Source organism: Limulus polyphemus, unplaced genomic scaffold (genome assembly GCF_000517525.1).
Source record: "Limulus polyphemus unplaced genomic scaffold, Limulus_polyphemus-2.1.2 Scaffold208, whole genome shotgun sequence".
In the NCBI taxonomy this organism is placed as follows: domain Eukaryota; kingdom Metazoa; phylum Arthropoda; class Merostomata; order Xiphosura; family Limulidae; genus Limulus; species Limulus polyphemus.
Genome location: NW_013665818.1, coordinates 325,113 through 341,648, shown reverse-complemented (window position 1 = coordinate 341,648; position 16,536 = coordinate 325,113). Strand labels below are relative to the sequence as shown.

The window sequence follows — 16,536 nt, the reverse complement described above, 5'->3', positions numbered from 1 at the left end:
ATGTATTGCGTTATGACGTTTTGTGAAAAATCTGTACGTGATGGAGAAAATTGGACATCATTTTCGGATTCAGTGTACATGAGTTAATGCAGAACATGTAAAATTTTAAGACATAAAAACATTGCAGGCTTGTGTTATCAGCTAAAAGATGTAACTGCTGTTTGAATGTTATAATTCTACAAAGTATCTTTACTTGGGTCACAATTAATGTAAAGCTGTTATTCAAAAGTTTATTATATCAGTGTTACAACAAATGGAAGTGTATGAAAGATGTACAGAGTTTATTCTCAAATATGAGTAAATATCTTTCATACTAAGATATACTATCGAAATGTGAAAAAAAATGAGTGTCCGAGAGGTTCAAACACTATTCAACAGTAGAAACTATGGTACTTAAAAATCTATAACCTCAATGACATAACTGAGTTTATGAGAATTGAAACTATGGTGACGTCTCGGAATTTGGTGAGAAGAAGCATACCTCATTCTACAATGTATACTACCACAAGGAAAAGAAATCAAACCCGACTGCTAAATCTAAATATAAAGCTGGTAACCTCGAACACTCTCTGGATAAGATAGAATAAGATGGTGTGTATGTAAACAAAAGTTTACCTCAAACTTACCCAAATATTACCAAGTTTATAGAGATATAGTTTAGTTTATTTTTAATAGTAATCTGTTTTATTCATATATTTTTTTACTTACACAGCGAACAAGACATCAGTCGAAGAACTAAGAACTATTTTTAATAGTAATCTGTTTTATTCATATATTTTTTACTTACACAGCGAACAAGACATCAGTCGAAGAACTAAGAATGCTGGGAATTTCCTTGAGCTACCCCTTTAGTAATCTTGACATCAATACACGCACTAAGTTTATTGAAGCCGCCATAAAATCGGATATAAATGGAATTCTTGACTTGAAACGTAACTGGAACCTCGATCACTCCAATTCATTAGTTGGTTTTAAGAGCTCTGTTCGCCTTAAAGATATGATAATTGAACACAGTATCAGGTAAGATTAGTTTGTTCTTACAAAAAGTGAATAATAACATAAGCAAAGAAGAAGAGAATAACACTAAGAAGGTAGAACTTCTGTATTCTGTAGAACTAGCATCTCAAGATCATTTGTAGTTTTATGGGTATAATACCTTCTGTAGAACTGGCACCTCAAGATCACTTGTAGTTTTATGGGTATAATACCTTCTGTAGAACTAGCATCTCAAGATCATTTGTAGTTTTATGGGTATAATACATTCTGTAGAACTGGCACCTCAAGATCATTTGTAGTTTTATGGGTATAATACCTTCTGTAGAACTAGCATCTTACAAGTGATCTTGAGGTGATAGTTCTACAGAATGTATTATACCCATAAAACTACAAATGATCTTGCTTTTAACATGTAATAAAGATTTAATGTTCTACTTTCAAAATATGAAAACCTTTTTTCACATATTTACTTTTTCAAAATTATTTCGGCCATGAGGTGCTAGTTCTACAGAATGTATTATACCCATAAAACTACAAGTGATCTTGAGTTGCTAGTTCTACAGAATGTATTATACCCATAAAACTACAAATGATCTTGAGATGCTAGTTCTACAGAATGTATTATACCCATAAAACTACAAGTGATCTTGAGGTGATAGCTCTACAGAATGTATTATACCCATAAAACACTTTCATTTATTCCACAGCTGTGAAGAATTCTTTATTGAATGTGCGGTTGCTCTCAACATCAGTAATTGCTGTTCTTTTTTCCGAACTGTGATTACACCATTAGGAGTGTGTTTCACCTTTTCTCCCAACAAAACTTTACAAAGAAAAATTACTAAAGTCAGCACCATCGCCGTTAATTTTCGCCTACCACAAAATTCAGGTATTTTGAAATAAACCGGCTATGATATTATAAAAGAAGAAGTAAAATATCCTTCTTAAAACTTAGCATTGACTGAAAATGTCGAAATTCTTCATAGAGATTTCAAAGTACTTGATGTTTATATAGAAATATTGCGACCATATAGATTAAGATGGTTTTTTCACTGAACAGGAGTACGAAATGTGGAGTTTTGGTTGTTCTATAGTTTTGATCAGGTATTTATGTTTAATTTTACCAGATGCGTTCCTGTAATTTTTACAGTCATGTGAACTATTACCACATACGGGTCACGGGTCAAACGCCATATCATCGCGTTTGTTGACTCGCATTCAAATTTTTATTGAACTACTATTTTATGAATTCACGTCATTGACTTTGGTATCAAACTGTAGATTATAATTTGAATGTTAGTATTATACATTATTTAATTTCTTAATTTAAAAAAAATATTAAGAAAAACACACACCTAAACATCGATTTTTGTGTGTCTCGTGGTATGTTGAATGAAGAACTGGTTCAAGTTAAATGTTTGTGATGTCAAAATACAAATTCTATAGTTTTGTACGAAACAGGAACTCCAATTAACGATATTGACAAGTTAGAATATAAAACAAGAACCTCCTGTCTTCTCTATTTGCTGAGATATCGCTCATGTATTGAATAAACGCAGTGGCCCCGCTCACCTCTTTCCATTTTTTGGAAACGCTCCCTTATATATATATATACTTCTGTATATGACACGTGACTAACCAATCGAAAGCTCAGAATGTCCCCCTAATGACTTTCTCAGACATTTTCAAATATAATAGCGTTATCTCTTTCTTTCAATACAAGATGACATAAAGGTAATTCGAGTCTTTAGTCAAATTTTTTAGACACAGATACAACTTAGTTACTAAAATCGATAAATTATAATTGAGTTCTGTGGTATCGATATAGTAATTTATGACTTTTTGGTTATTCAAATGTATATATAAAACCTAAAAAAAATATTTTATTTCACATCCTCCACATACGAAATTTCTTAAAGCTTAGCAACCTACTTCAAGCAGCAACCGAGTACAAAGGTCGGAACTAGAAAAGATAATTGTTTGCTTTACTTCTTTAAAAAGCTATCTGTGCACTGCCCACCACAGGTATCGAAACCCAGTTTTTAGCGTTGTAAGTCCGCAGACATACCGCTGTACCACTGGATGTCTATTATATACGTATATAGATTATTACTATTTACAAATAACTTCTTAAGCTTAATTTTCTTAAAACATAAAACAGTAAATGTGCATAACTTCAAAACAAACAAACAATATATAATAATTGAAATTTGACTGTATTTTACAAAATACTAATCCACTAAAACACAGCCAAGACAGGTCACTTTATAGACTCTAAAGATCAGTTTTATATTATTGGATACGGTAACATGAGTGCACGTGCACTGCGTCATTGTAACTTATGTATTGTTAGCCAGGCACGGCAGAAAGACCAATATAATAAAAATAATAAATATATATAAATGGATAATGTTATGAGATTTAATCTATTTAGTGTAAACATTTATATTTTCGTGTTATAAGTTGTTGTCACTCTAGAACGAAAAAGGCATAATATAGTTATTTCCTAACTTTTTATGGTGGTTACGAGATCGGTCAAATCGACCAAACCCGTACAAACATTCGTTAGTGAAAATAACAGATAAAATATAAAGTTTTTTCTTAAGAAACATTTAATAATTATCTGGGCATTATAAGGATTTTGCAAGTGAAATATGAAAATGAAAATTACTTTACATGTTGAATAGGCAACATGCGAAAAGAAAAAGGTATGTTAAAAACGTTTAGAAAAAATCAAAATTAAATATCTTAGTTTTCAAGAAATGCATTCTTATAGGACCTTTCATCTCAAATTTAAAATAACTTCATCCACTAGTTTCATTTTTGTAAAGAGCCTTCACAAGAGTTGCACACCCACTTACATTCGTAGTCAAAGGGTGAATTAACTAAGTTATCTTTTAAAATGAAATTCCTACAGTTCCTCTGTCTGAAGAAGAAGGAGTAACTGTTGCTATCCATGACCCTAGGGAATTTCCTTCCGAGTCGATCTTAAAGAGTAATGTTGGGATCTGGCCAGGGATGAATGTGAGAATCGCGTTTCAACTTACTCAGGTAAGAAATATGTAACAAAATCTGCTGTGTGAATAGTTACCGCCATTCATGACTGTTAGAATCCGCCATAAAAAGTAAAGTATAATATTATGATCATACCTGGAGTTGCTGTGATCATATTGCTTCTAGTTACATAAGTAAGACACAGAATTACTAAATATATAACCCAGAACTTATGGTTCTCGGCCAAGAGGGATGATTGCTGCAATTCAAAACGCTCGCTATTCTGTTTTCAGTTTTAGGTGTTTATGATTATTTACATTTAAACTTGTATTCTGAATGTTACAACAAAAACTAAACGTTTGCTTAAGAAACTGGTCACAAATTCTGTTTAATATTATTTTGAAAACTGGATTCTAGTTTCGTAAAATGTAGTTAACTTTTATAAGTTTCGCTCTTATTTTAAGTTTTAATGATCAAAATCAATATAAAATGTGTCACAATATAAAAATCTCACGTCTGAGTTTTATCTTTATACTATAAATGTACGTTCTACTTTCACCGAAAATGACTTACATAATTGTACTTTCACTTGTAAACCAACTGTACGCCTTTTTGTGAGTGATAGTTTAAAAAATAATTACCTTTCTATTCCAGTAAAAATGTAAAGAGATAATCAAAAGGAAAGATTAAATGCTTAAAGTCATAGCAGTACTTTCAAAATCGCATTAGAAAAGAGTAATTACTGTGGTAATATCTTTCTAGGTGTTTATTTGTTTATCGACAAAACGTACTTTAAGCCTAAAAACTAATTTCATGAGCGTGAATACTTTTAGATACATGGCCTGAAGTATAATTAAAGTTCGGAATAATGAAAATAATGTTTCAAACTCCTTATTGTTAATCAACCTACTACGGGTTTTCAACTAAAGAAAAAGTACAATATTAGCATTTGAACTAAACTTTGCTTTTTTGTACATTGCTGTTGACTGATCGTTCTCAATTTCAGAACTCTTTGAAAGATAAAGTTTAAAACCACATAAAATGTCTTAGGTTAAATGCTTTTTTCAAACGGTACACCAAATTTGATGAAGCTTTTCAGACTAGAAATTTCTATGTCAAAACTCAAATAAAATTAACAATACCTTTAAAACTTCCTTCTTATCTGGATATGTAGGATTTAACGTTTTACATCTTATGGCGTAACGAATTTACAATGTGTGTATATATATATATATATTTATATACACGACCAAATATGTTTTAATAGAAATATAAAAATGAAATACAAACTTTGTTATCATTACAGTTTATATTATCTTGCAGACTGACTACACTTCGAAACTTTCTCTGTTGCCTTCCAACATCTTTAGGAGATGCAACAACGAAATTTGGTCAGTTATCGGAAAACCTTACACTAAGAACAACTGTGAGATAGAAAACACTATTCTTCTTGTCCAAGAATTCTGTAACTGTACTCTCGTAATTACCCCCTCTGTTGGTGAGTCCAAATTAGAATTTATTAGCCATCTTCACTTTAGGAAATGATAAATATTTTATTCTCTAATTTGTGAGGTATGTTGTTGATAGAAAGTTTAAGAAGGTTTGATCCATAAGGAACTGAAAAGAAAGTTAACAATTAGTATAAATCGTTCTTATGTCATGTATTATATATTGATGTCTCATCACGGAACACCGGCTATGGCTATTCTTTTGTGTTTATTTTTAATGTACTGATAATTAATTTAAAAAGTATATAATGGATTTTAATAAAATACGTTCAAGTTCAAGTACGAGCCAAGTTCATTGAGCCTGAAAGGGTCACCTGTTTTAACCACTCAAACCATTGTACAGTAGTGTGCTGTCTGTCATTCAGTCAGTAGACACTAAAATGACGTCACATAAGGGACGCTTAACGTTGCAATTTGTACTGTTGTGATGTCAATAAAACATGCACATGCCATGTATCACAATAATAATTATGCCCCCTGAAGGCTAGCTACAACACAGTATGACATATGAACTTCAAAAGCAAAAAATTAAAATATTTGTTATTCTTAATTTTGATTTTGTTTGCTCTTAAAACAGAACACTTTCAAGCTGTATTTGTATCCAGTCTGCTCCAAATCTCTCAGTCCCCTTATTTTCTCGTTACTTGGCGATTTGGGTACTTAACTGTTTTTACCCAGAATTTGAAGTCTTGACAATTTTTCTGTCTAATTGTTTTCGTAAATTTGTTATTTGTAATTTAATTGGCTATTAGTCGTTTTTATTTTTATGTGGTGTGATATCAGGGCACTATTTAATTTTTTTCTCCATAATTGTAAGCTAGCTAACATCTTTTTAAAATCTTTATGGTTTAAACTTTGTTTGCTATTTCTTATTTTCCATTTATTTGAAGTCTGGTTTCAGTGTTTTGTATGTTTTTAAATCTACAAACTGACTTTCATTTGCCACCAGAAACCCACTCAGTGGTTCAACAGTAAGTCTGTAGGCGTACAATGCCAAGAATTGGATTTCGATACCTATGGTGGTCTTTGCGCTTAACAACAAGAAACCAACCTACCAAGCCATCAGAAAAAAATTAGTTACTTTTTAATAGTTTGTAATCTGGTTACTAGGTGTTATAGGTGATTTAAACCTGTCTGCTGCTATTTGTTTACAAGTTGTTTTCGTTTTTTCTCAAAATATTTCACCTATAACTGCCATATATTGTTTATATAACAACAAATAATAATTTTTTTTTTTTGCAATTTGGTATCTAACAACAAATACTTTTCGTTGTTATACTCTGGTTAATAAAGTTTTATTGTGGCTTTAAATCTGACTACCAATTATTTACATTTTATACTTTAAAATGTCACTGTTTATTGCTTATATTCTAATTACTAATTATTTTTCTGTAGTTTGAAATCAGGAGAAAATATCTTCCATCATAGCTTTCTACTGATATAGTAAGCGAGGAAAACTTATTAATTGAAAACTAACTCGAAACTTGTGTAAGAATGTAATACATCCGTCTTACACCTTTACTCATATCACAATAGATCATACAGAAAACTGATTGGAGTCATTCATAACATTTTGCAAAACGTTATTTAAATAATAAAGAAATATATATATATTTCATTCTTTTATGCAGTGTCTAAGAGCATTAAAGGCGAGATTCCTTGGCTCTCATTTAGATATATATTATAATAAGTTTCTTATTATGAAAGGTATTTAATAAAAAACAGAAAAACACAAGGAAATATCCAAACTGTTTCCTTTTTTTCGTGTGAAGAAAAATTAGTTAGTATATAATCAAAACGCGAAATTCATAGAATCTTCAACATTTGCGTATATTTAATTTACATCTTTGCCTACTGTATTATGTTTTCAATTTGCGTTTGGTGATTATTATGTTGGTAATTTAGGTGGTGAAATACGTTACTGTGGATCAGAAGATATCATCACTTGTTTTATACCCAAGGCTAGGGATATATATGGTAAGATATGTATTTGATATACATCTAATGTTTGTATGAAATACAATGTATATGAATATTAGTAAATGGTTTGGAAATATCCATCGAAAATTTCTGTCCCAAATTAAAAGTAATTCGCGAAACTGTTAGTGTTGTGTTCTCCAGTACATTTATTTCCCTTTAAGAATAATCGAACAGGAGACTCATAGTAACAGAAAATGTATTATGGAGCAAAAATCTGAATTATCTGATCTGCACCGAGGTTGAAGAAAAAAAAAGTTAAACACAGTGAAAACATTTTTACTTGCATAAACAACAATCAAAGTTTAAAAACATGGATCTATTTGGCGTATTTACTGGTGATCAAGTCAGGAATTTAAATCGAATCGCTCTCTACGTTAAAATAATTTAACCTGTTAAATCTTAAATCTATCAAACTTTAGGTCTTTCTGTTCTAGGCTGAGAAATTTTCTTATTATTTACATAAGAAAAACAATGCCATTATTCTCAGGACACAGATGCTATGCACGTGATGATAGTGACTCTTACCACAAAATGAGGGATGTTTCCTTTAGGCAACATCGACTTACCAGTGGAAAATATCATTGTTTATTTCTATGCAGTATGCTCCACTTTACAGGAATCGTTCCCACGAGAAAATGCACGTGACAACCAAGTTGAATGACCCACTTCAGTGGTTAATTAGTTCCATGAGAACTAAGTAGCTTCCTTGAAACAATTTCTATATCAATTCACTAAACCCATAATTTTACGTGTGTTTTGCTGGAATTACTTTCAAGATTTCCTAATAATTGCCACCATACCTTTAAAAATTTCAGTTTTCTTAATTTTGTTTTTCCCTTAAACATCAAGGATACTCAAATGAACCATTGTTAAATAAATAGTATCAAATCTCTCCCTGTTGAACGTTTGGAGATAGAACGGTTTGTAGAGAGACTGGTGGTAGCGAAGTAGTCTCAAATGCTAGGTCGTTTGTTGATGGCCATTGATGTCATCATAACAAAAAACTTCAACAGCTCTTAGTAGGTAAAAGTAGTCAAGTTCAAATACGTCGACTGTCTCTGAGCAGGCGTTTTCTTTGCAACTTGTGTTTTGTTGTAGTCGTTGATAGCAGTGATGAGTGTATTACTTACATCTCCTGTAAACAGAGCTCTGAAACAGTTAAAAGGCGTAGAGTTATCATTGATTTCGGCGTGTACACGAGAATCACGCATCTTCTTCTGCAAAACTCAAAGTCATTACTTATGGCTGACCTACATTATCTGTGGCTCTGGTAGTGGACGTAGATCTAGAAGGTGGATCAGATCTAGCTGGGGCTCACTTTCGTGGCCTCTTTGTATCACTAGGTCCTGGTTGGGATCAGCTGATTGAGAATCACTGGAACTGTGTCTCGACTAGAGTCAAATTCAAGATCAGAATCACCATCATTTCCACTCCTTCCTTCATCTAACTAATTGAACATGCTCATTGCTTACTCTTGATATAAACAAATTGTTAGACTTCACAAGAAAACACTGAAAAAAATCGGTCTCAAACACACCTTGATGATCCGAAATTGGTTTCAAAACAAACGACAATACTTCACAGAACTTCTGGTCTATTTATACAAAGTGGATTACAGCATGGTTTGGATTAGTTTTCAGCCAAAAAGACATAAATATTATCGGACAATGTCACCATTCGATGGGTAAATCGGGATTTTCAGCCGGACGCTGTTTAAGGAGTTAAAACCACATGTACAATATGTGGAGAACTGTTAAAACATTTAACATTAAATAAAAGGATAGAAACACGTATACACATTAGTAATAAACTATAAACGAGTCAAAAGGACCAAGAAGTATGGATAACTTTCAATAATTATGTGTGTGTTTTCTTATAGCAGGCTATCTGACTTACCGCTGTCCTACCAAGGGACAATAATATTGTGTGTGTTGTCTTATAGCAGGCTATCTGACTTACCGCTGTTCTACCGAGGGACAATAATATTGTGTGTGTTTTCTTATAGCAGGCTATCTGACTTACCGCTGTCCCACCGGGGGACAATAATATTGTGTGTGTTGTCTTATAGCAGGCTATCTGACTTACCACTGTCCCACTGGGGGACAATATTATTGTCTGTGTTTTCTTATAGTAAAGCCACATCAGGCGATCTGCTGTGCCTATCGAGATGAATCGAACCCCTGATTTTAGCATTGTAAGTTCGAAGACTTACTGCTGTTACACCGGTGGACAATAATATTGTGTGTGTGTTTTTTCTTATAGTAAAGCCACATCAGGCTATCTGCTGTGTCCATCGAGATGAATCGAACCCCTCATTTTAGCATTGTAAGTCTGAAGACTTACCGCTGTCCCACCGGGGGACAATAATATTGTGAGACCTTGCTGTCAAGATTTGTTCAAAAATAGCAATCATTTTAAACTGTTTGTGGTCTCTTTGAAATCTATTGTCCTTTACAGAAGACATCCTATTAAATAAGTAAGATCTTTTATATATCTTACTTTTTAAGCACAAAGCTACACAATGGTCTATCTGCCTGCACTGTGCCAACTGCAGGGACTGGGCCTCGAATTTTAGCGTTTTACTTCTTGAAGCTTACTGTTGAGCCAGTGGGGTCCTATTGTCAGAAGGTGAAATAATGACCATTTCTTGACATACTTCAATCAATAACTTTAAATTTTTTCTCATGAAATTTATCAACTTTATTCTTGGTTGTATAATCATAAGTAGATTACTAAAATATATTGGTAAACACATAAGCGTAGTATTCAGATAAATAACCGAAAGGTGTAATAAGACTTAGTAAAATGTTTATTTATAGCTATCTCCATTCAAAACTACTTACAAAAACGTGATCTAATGCTTAAACTTTTCCGACTAAAAAACAATAAATTTTAATATAGGACTAGGACTAAAATTACTTTTGGTCTCTTGCAAACTTGGCTCGATTATAATTTCATATTCAAAATAGTAGCTTCATGAGATAAAAATTCAAAATATTAGAAATATGAAATTCAAAAAAGGTCAAAGAATGTCTTGAAATTTATGTTTTTAAATAAATGTTTTTGTTTGTTTAGCACAAAGATACATCTCGGTGCTGTACCCAACGCGAGTATCGAATCCAAGTTTTTAGAGATTTGAACCCCTCGCTGAGCCACTGGCAGTATAAATATATGCAGGCTTAAGTTATCATTATATCACAAAGTTACCGTTGAGTTAGAAAGTAAACAAAATATATCTTGCGGTGGTTATGTGCAGCAAATAATTGTTTGTAAACAAACCATACGATATAAGAGAAATATTGTTGTTTAAGACTCATAACGTAGATAAATTAATATGTATAATTCTATAATTTTACATAGAAAAGGAATATGTTGCAAAGAATGTAGGCTTAACTTGAAATGAGAGAATAAAGGAAAGATTTACAAGGATCACAATGTTTAATAAAGCAGAATGTGAAAAGAAGACTCAGTTGTTTTAGCATACAGAAATTATAACAATTGTTGCCCTTTTTAGTGTATTTAATATAAAATAGACTTGCATAGTTAAAAATACATTTTAATTTCTGTTGTAAATTATTAGATTTACTTCTAAGTGATTGTTTGTCGCACATGTATAACAAAAACAGAACAGAATAAAGCTTTAGTGAATTACATGCATTATTTAAAATAATACACACATAAACCTTTAGGGTTTCACATGGCACCAAACATCTTGTGAATTATTCTAGTATTTCTTCACTTTTAATTTAAAAAGCAATAACAAAACTGAAAATTATGTTTAATGTCATCGTAGCAGATACACAATTTAATTTTTATATGATTGATTATATTCTTATCTGTTCATCATATAAGGAATGATAACTTTGCAGCTAATATACACTGTACACCAGCATGTAAAGAATATACGTATGTGAAAAGGACTTCATACACCAGACTACAATCTTCCAACAGTGTTACTAGGTAAGTGTAAAAAAAACAACATTTGTTCTGATGTATAGACGTTAGAAAAGACAGTTCTCATACAAAAATGTAAGTTCTTTCTACATCACTTAAGTGTTTATAAATAAATAAATATTTACATATTAAATAACAAATGTTCAACATAGATTATATTCAAAAAATATAGTTATTTTTATGCCATTAATTATTCAAAAATATTAATTTCTTTCTTCGTAATTAAGTACAATCACAATTGTATGTCTGTTTGATGATACACACTCATATGTCTGTTTGATGATACACACTCATATGTCTGTTTGATATCTGGTGCATGTATATCTCTCTAATGTTTACTGTTACATACCTATTAAATGATAATTATGGGATTTACCAGAAATATACCAATACCATTAAACACGACATAACAATTACTAGAAATTCACTAGTAACCAATAAATTCAGGTTAACGGTTGCGACACAAATGACCGATAGATATCAAACATATAAGAGAAGTCATCAAAAAGACCCATAATTACTATGTAAGAGATATGTAGCAACAAATAACAGAGAGAGATATACATATAGCAGACACATATCAACAATAATAAAAAAATCCAGAGAGCACCGCGCACGCAAGTTTAGATTCAATCAAAATGTGAGTAAATAGCTTCTATGAATGTTACTTCACATAATATTTACATTCAGTGGAGTTTTAAAACGAACCTCTTTATAACACCTCTACTATAGTAAACGCGGAACCTGATCAAATGTATTGCCGGACTCTCCTTTTTCCAGAGTAACACGTGTTAATTTTTTAATTCTACTCCAAGCATTTTATTTGTCCTCATATTTTCACTGACACGTGTTTTAGTATCGAGACTAATATCAATTAAATATTTTGTAGCTTTTGGTTGAGACTATGTCCGGTCCAAGGAGCGCGGGGGCGTCGCTTTTGAAAGGGCAAAACTTCAATACAACCGCAATGTTGATCAAAGTGCATGCGTCTTCCGGAATCTTCAACTCAAAGATAAATTATCTCGCTGCCTTCAAACAAAAAACAAGCCTTTCAACTTAAGAGATCACGGGCTTAGAGACGACTAAATACTTCATTACGAGCAAGAGTTGCTGTGTTTTATTCACATGTAGTCTAATACAGCTAGAAGACAAAAAAGTCAAGGATGCTGAATCGTACATAATATTATGTATATCGACAGCAAACAAGCATTTAACGGACGGAAAGTTACACCGGTAACTTATCAAACATATAGCAACAATTATCATTCGTTGGTCAGCAATTATCACACATATCCAAGTATCATAACTGTCAATAACCATTAAACACACACTTATTAAATAAGGACAATTTCACGTGATTAAAGATTTCTTCTAGCAGTAGTAATGTGAAATATAAAAAAGTTATTTTGAAAAATGAATACTTTACTCATACTAGTACAAATAAATCATCATCAAAAAATGTTTCATAGAGTCAACAAAAGACAGATAAATTTGCCATTGGTGGACTTGTCAATCAGGAGTCATAAGTCTCGGTTTTGTTTTATTAGCCTAAATACATATAACATTCCTTCAAATCTATGTGTGTTAACCAAAAGCAAATGAATGAAATGTCTGAACGCTCTGGCTGTGCTGGCTATCGAATCACACCTGGATTATGATAACGTTATCGACAAGTTCGCCGCGTATATGTTCTTCTCAGTCAAACCGTAATTGTTTCTGTTGCCGTTAAGTTGTACCAGAAGTACTTATTACTCGTTATCATTTTCTACTGATATACATTCCGTGACTTGTTAACGTCTTCCGTTGCCGTTAAGTTGTACCTGAAGTACTTATTACTCGGTATCGTTTTCTATTAATATATATTCTGTGACTTGTTAACGCCTGTTTCATTTTATTTCAATGGGTGTATCAAGCATATTGTGTCTAATCGTTATATTCCAAACTTCATACTGACTTTCTTTCTAATTCAAGTTGAGTATGGTAAAAAACTATTTCTTCTTTGCTAGTCCTGTTTCAGTTGAGTAAAAATGTTTCGTTAATATATATAAACATTTTTACTTATTTTTGCTGGCTCCCTCTTGTCTAGTCCAGTTGGGTGACATTCCTTTCTAACTATATAAAGTTTACATCTTCAACAATAAATAAAGGAAAAAAAAAGTAAAGTTTCAAGCACATAAAGCTTTAGCTAATAGAGGTTGTTATTTCAGTTACATGCTCACTCAGTTGCCATAGTTTAAAAGTCTAAAAACGGTAAGTAGTTTGACCGTTCTTAGAAATATAATATTTTAGTAAAGACTCATTACAAGTGAGTATATTACTATTAAACAGGCATAATGTTCTAGAACTTATCGGTCAAGATCCTTATTTGTTGCTCTCTTTTTTACCATTAATTACATAGTTTTGGAATTTCTAGTAGAGGCCGGCTGTCCCTCACATCACTTAATGCATTGCATATTTTGTTTGATGAATATTTAAGTTTGTGGTATTAGATATTATTATCTAAATATATCAAACCTAATGATTTTCTTTTAATTATATTTCAGGTCAGAAGCTATGAATATAGAATTGATGTTTAAAGATTACTCCTACATTCAAGCTAAATACAACATCAATAGCATAACTGATGCAATGAGTAAGTAGAACTTGTAATAAAATCTCATGCTTGTGTGTTGTTTGAGCAAACAAAAAGTAAATTTAATGAACGTAAGAATTCGGACTACTAGAGACTTATATCTAATGTACATATTTACAATGACTTTGCAGTCATTCATACCAAATAACATTGATTATGGATCGCTGTTTTTGCTAGAGCCAGCAAAGAAGAAGAAGAGAAAGGTAACAAATTATGCCTCAAGTACTTACATTAAGGTTTTGGTTGTCAGGTATCAATCACTGCTGTTAAAGCCATTTAAGCCTAATTATTAGTTATTCACTAATTTATTGTTATTGATATTATATATTAGTCAACAATTAGTTTATATTTCATGTTCCAGAAGAGTCTTCAGAAGCCACAATACAGTACAATTATAGTGCATACCAAACCACCCACAGGCTCCATGGAGTGTAAAAGCACAATTTACAACATCCCTTGTGATAATGAACTCAGGTATCTTAAAGAAACAAAAATATCAACAAATTTCAGAATTATACACTACAGTAGACACGTATGTCTCCATAATACTAATCAATCTCGAATAGTCTATTGTATCAGAGAAGATCATACAATAAATCACAATAACGTGGGATATGAACCACACACACCTAATAACACATTCAGTCAACTTAGCATAGATGTTTAACAAAGCCTGAATAGACCGCTTGAAATAATTCAAGTAGTTTATTGATTCAAATCACAAAAGAGTGAGAGCCCAGACAACAAAATTCTGAATCTTCCAGGAAGAAGATCCAGAATTAAATCTCAACTTGGCTTGGCATGACCAGGTGGTTAGGGCGTTTGACTCGTAATCTGAGGGTCGTTCGTTCGAATCCTCGTCCCCCAAACATGCTCGTCCTTTCAGTATTTGCTGATTAGCTTGGATGATCTAGTACTTGATGCCATGAAACACCTGGAACTCGATCAATCCTGCAGCTGAGATGCCATTTTAACAGAGCAGTGTTATCACTTTGACCCCATAGAAAATGGAGTCATCTACTGGGCAGCATTTAAGGCTTGTAAATGTGATATTTATAAAACTCAGCTGAGTACGTCAATGTAGTATGATGCTTACACAGCATATTCCAGCTTACTGAGAAGTATTCTTGTTGATTAATTCATACAGGGACTTCCCAGCAAGTCTAAATGACACCACTTGAGCATTAAAGAAATACTATCTATAAATGAAGCTGTAACTTCAAGCAAGTTGCCAGAGCAAAGAAAACCTGCATTAACTTCACCAGAGCTGACTGAATTTGTTAATCCTGTATCATAATTGTCAAAACAGATGGTGTCTTAATTTCTTTTTTACTTTTAATAGATGGTCCCACAGAGATAATGTGGTGATTCTATACAGACTGAATGTGGCCAGCCAAGTACTAGAGAGTATTCTGAGTCTGTTGCTTCAATTGTGCCAATAATGTAAATGCAAATATATCATGATATACAGACAGTGTTTGTGATAACTGTGTCCCTGCACAGTGATTCACTAAACAGACCAAAGAGAAGACAACAGGGTCAAGGCTGCGAATATTGCTAGGTACACTGGTTTAATGTTCCAAGCCCCAAATCAGATCCGGCCACTGATCTGAAAGAGAAGAAACGTCTGTATGTTCATTCAGTCGTGATGATTGGTCCAACATCTATAGATTCAAGCCTGGATGTGAGTAAAGTTTTTAGTTGATACAGAATCAGAAGCATGTGCCTGGGAAGGTACATGGATGTGAAGTTTAATTTTAGTTTAAACTAGACCACACGTGACCCGTTGGGTCACCCTCTATTCAGAGGTTATGAAGAATTCAAGCTAATTTCAGTATTGCACCGAAATGAAGGTTTATTTTGAGATAATTTAATTAAATATTTCAATCCATTCGTGTTTCTCATAATTCAAGAAAAGATATTTGATTGTTGATCGGGAGTAAAAGGAAAGACCATTTTATTTTTCCAAAAGTGAAGTCAGAGTTTTCAGGTATTGTGATGAACTAACCTTATTCACAGTTGATTCAAAATGCCTGAAAATAAGAAATAACAGATAATAGTAATGTTATTCATGGTTTACTAGAATGTAATTGCTATCAAAAATCCATAAAAAGCTATTTCAGAAAAACATTTCATACTTACTTGTTTAAATTACTGCAGGAAACAGCAAAACTTGATAACTGATACACTACGAAATTCACTAAATGAAAAATCTTTCTCACTGTCTCGCAGCAAATGATCTTTTGACTGAGAAAATTTTCACATTTCTTCACGTACCATGATCAAAGCACATTATTGAGAAATTCTTCAAGATCTTGTTTTTGTTATCTTACGCTTTCTAATGAATATGGGAACATTGACAGGGAAATAGATTTGAACGAAAAAGGTTCGTAAAGAGCGCGAACGGTAGTGTGATGTAAAATTACTCATGCTAGAAATTTTCATAAAAGTGACCCGAAAAACGGAGCTAAC

The 16,536-nt window shown here is 32.3% G+C and overlaps 1 protein-coding gene across 1 annotated transcript in view; it reads left to right on the top strand.

The window, feature by feature from the left end:
• The window catches only part of LOC111085029 (acid-sensing ion channel 5-like), a 37,217-nt gene that overhangs the window by 16,105 nt on the left and 4,576 nt on the right, over positions 1 to 16,536 (top strand). The window contains exons 2-8 of the mRNA XM_022381993.1: positions 792 to 1,020; positions 1,704 to 1,885; positions 3,914 to 4,047; positions 5,314 to 5,488; positions 7,404 to 7,475; positions 11,348 to 11,438; positions 13,976 to 14,064. Of these exons, the coding sequence (XP_022237701.1) occupies positions 792 to 1,020; positions 1,704 to 1,885; positions 3,914 to 4,047; positions 5,314 to 5,488; positions 7,404 to 7,475; positions 11,348 to 11,438; positions 13,976 to 14,064 (972 nt within the window). The remainder of the gene's footprint in view (positions 1 to 791; positions 1,021 to 1,703; positions 1,886 to 3,913; positions 4,048 to 5,313; positions 5,489 to 7,403; positions 7,476 to 11,347; positions 11,439 to 13,975; positions 14,065 to 16,536) is intronic.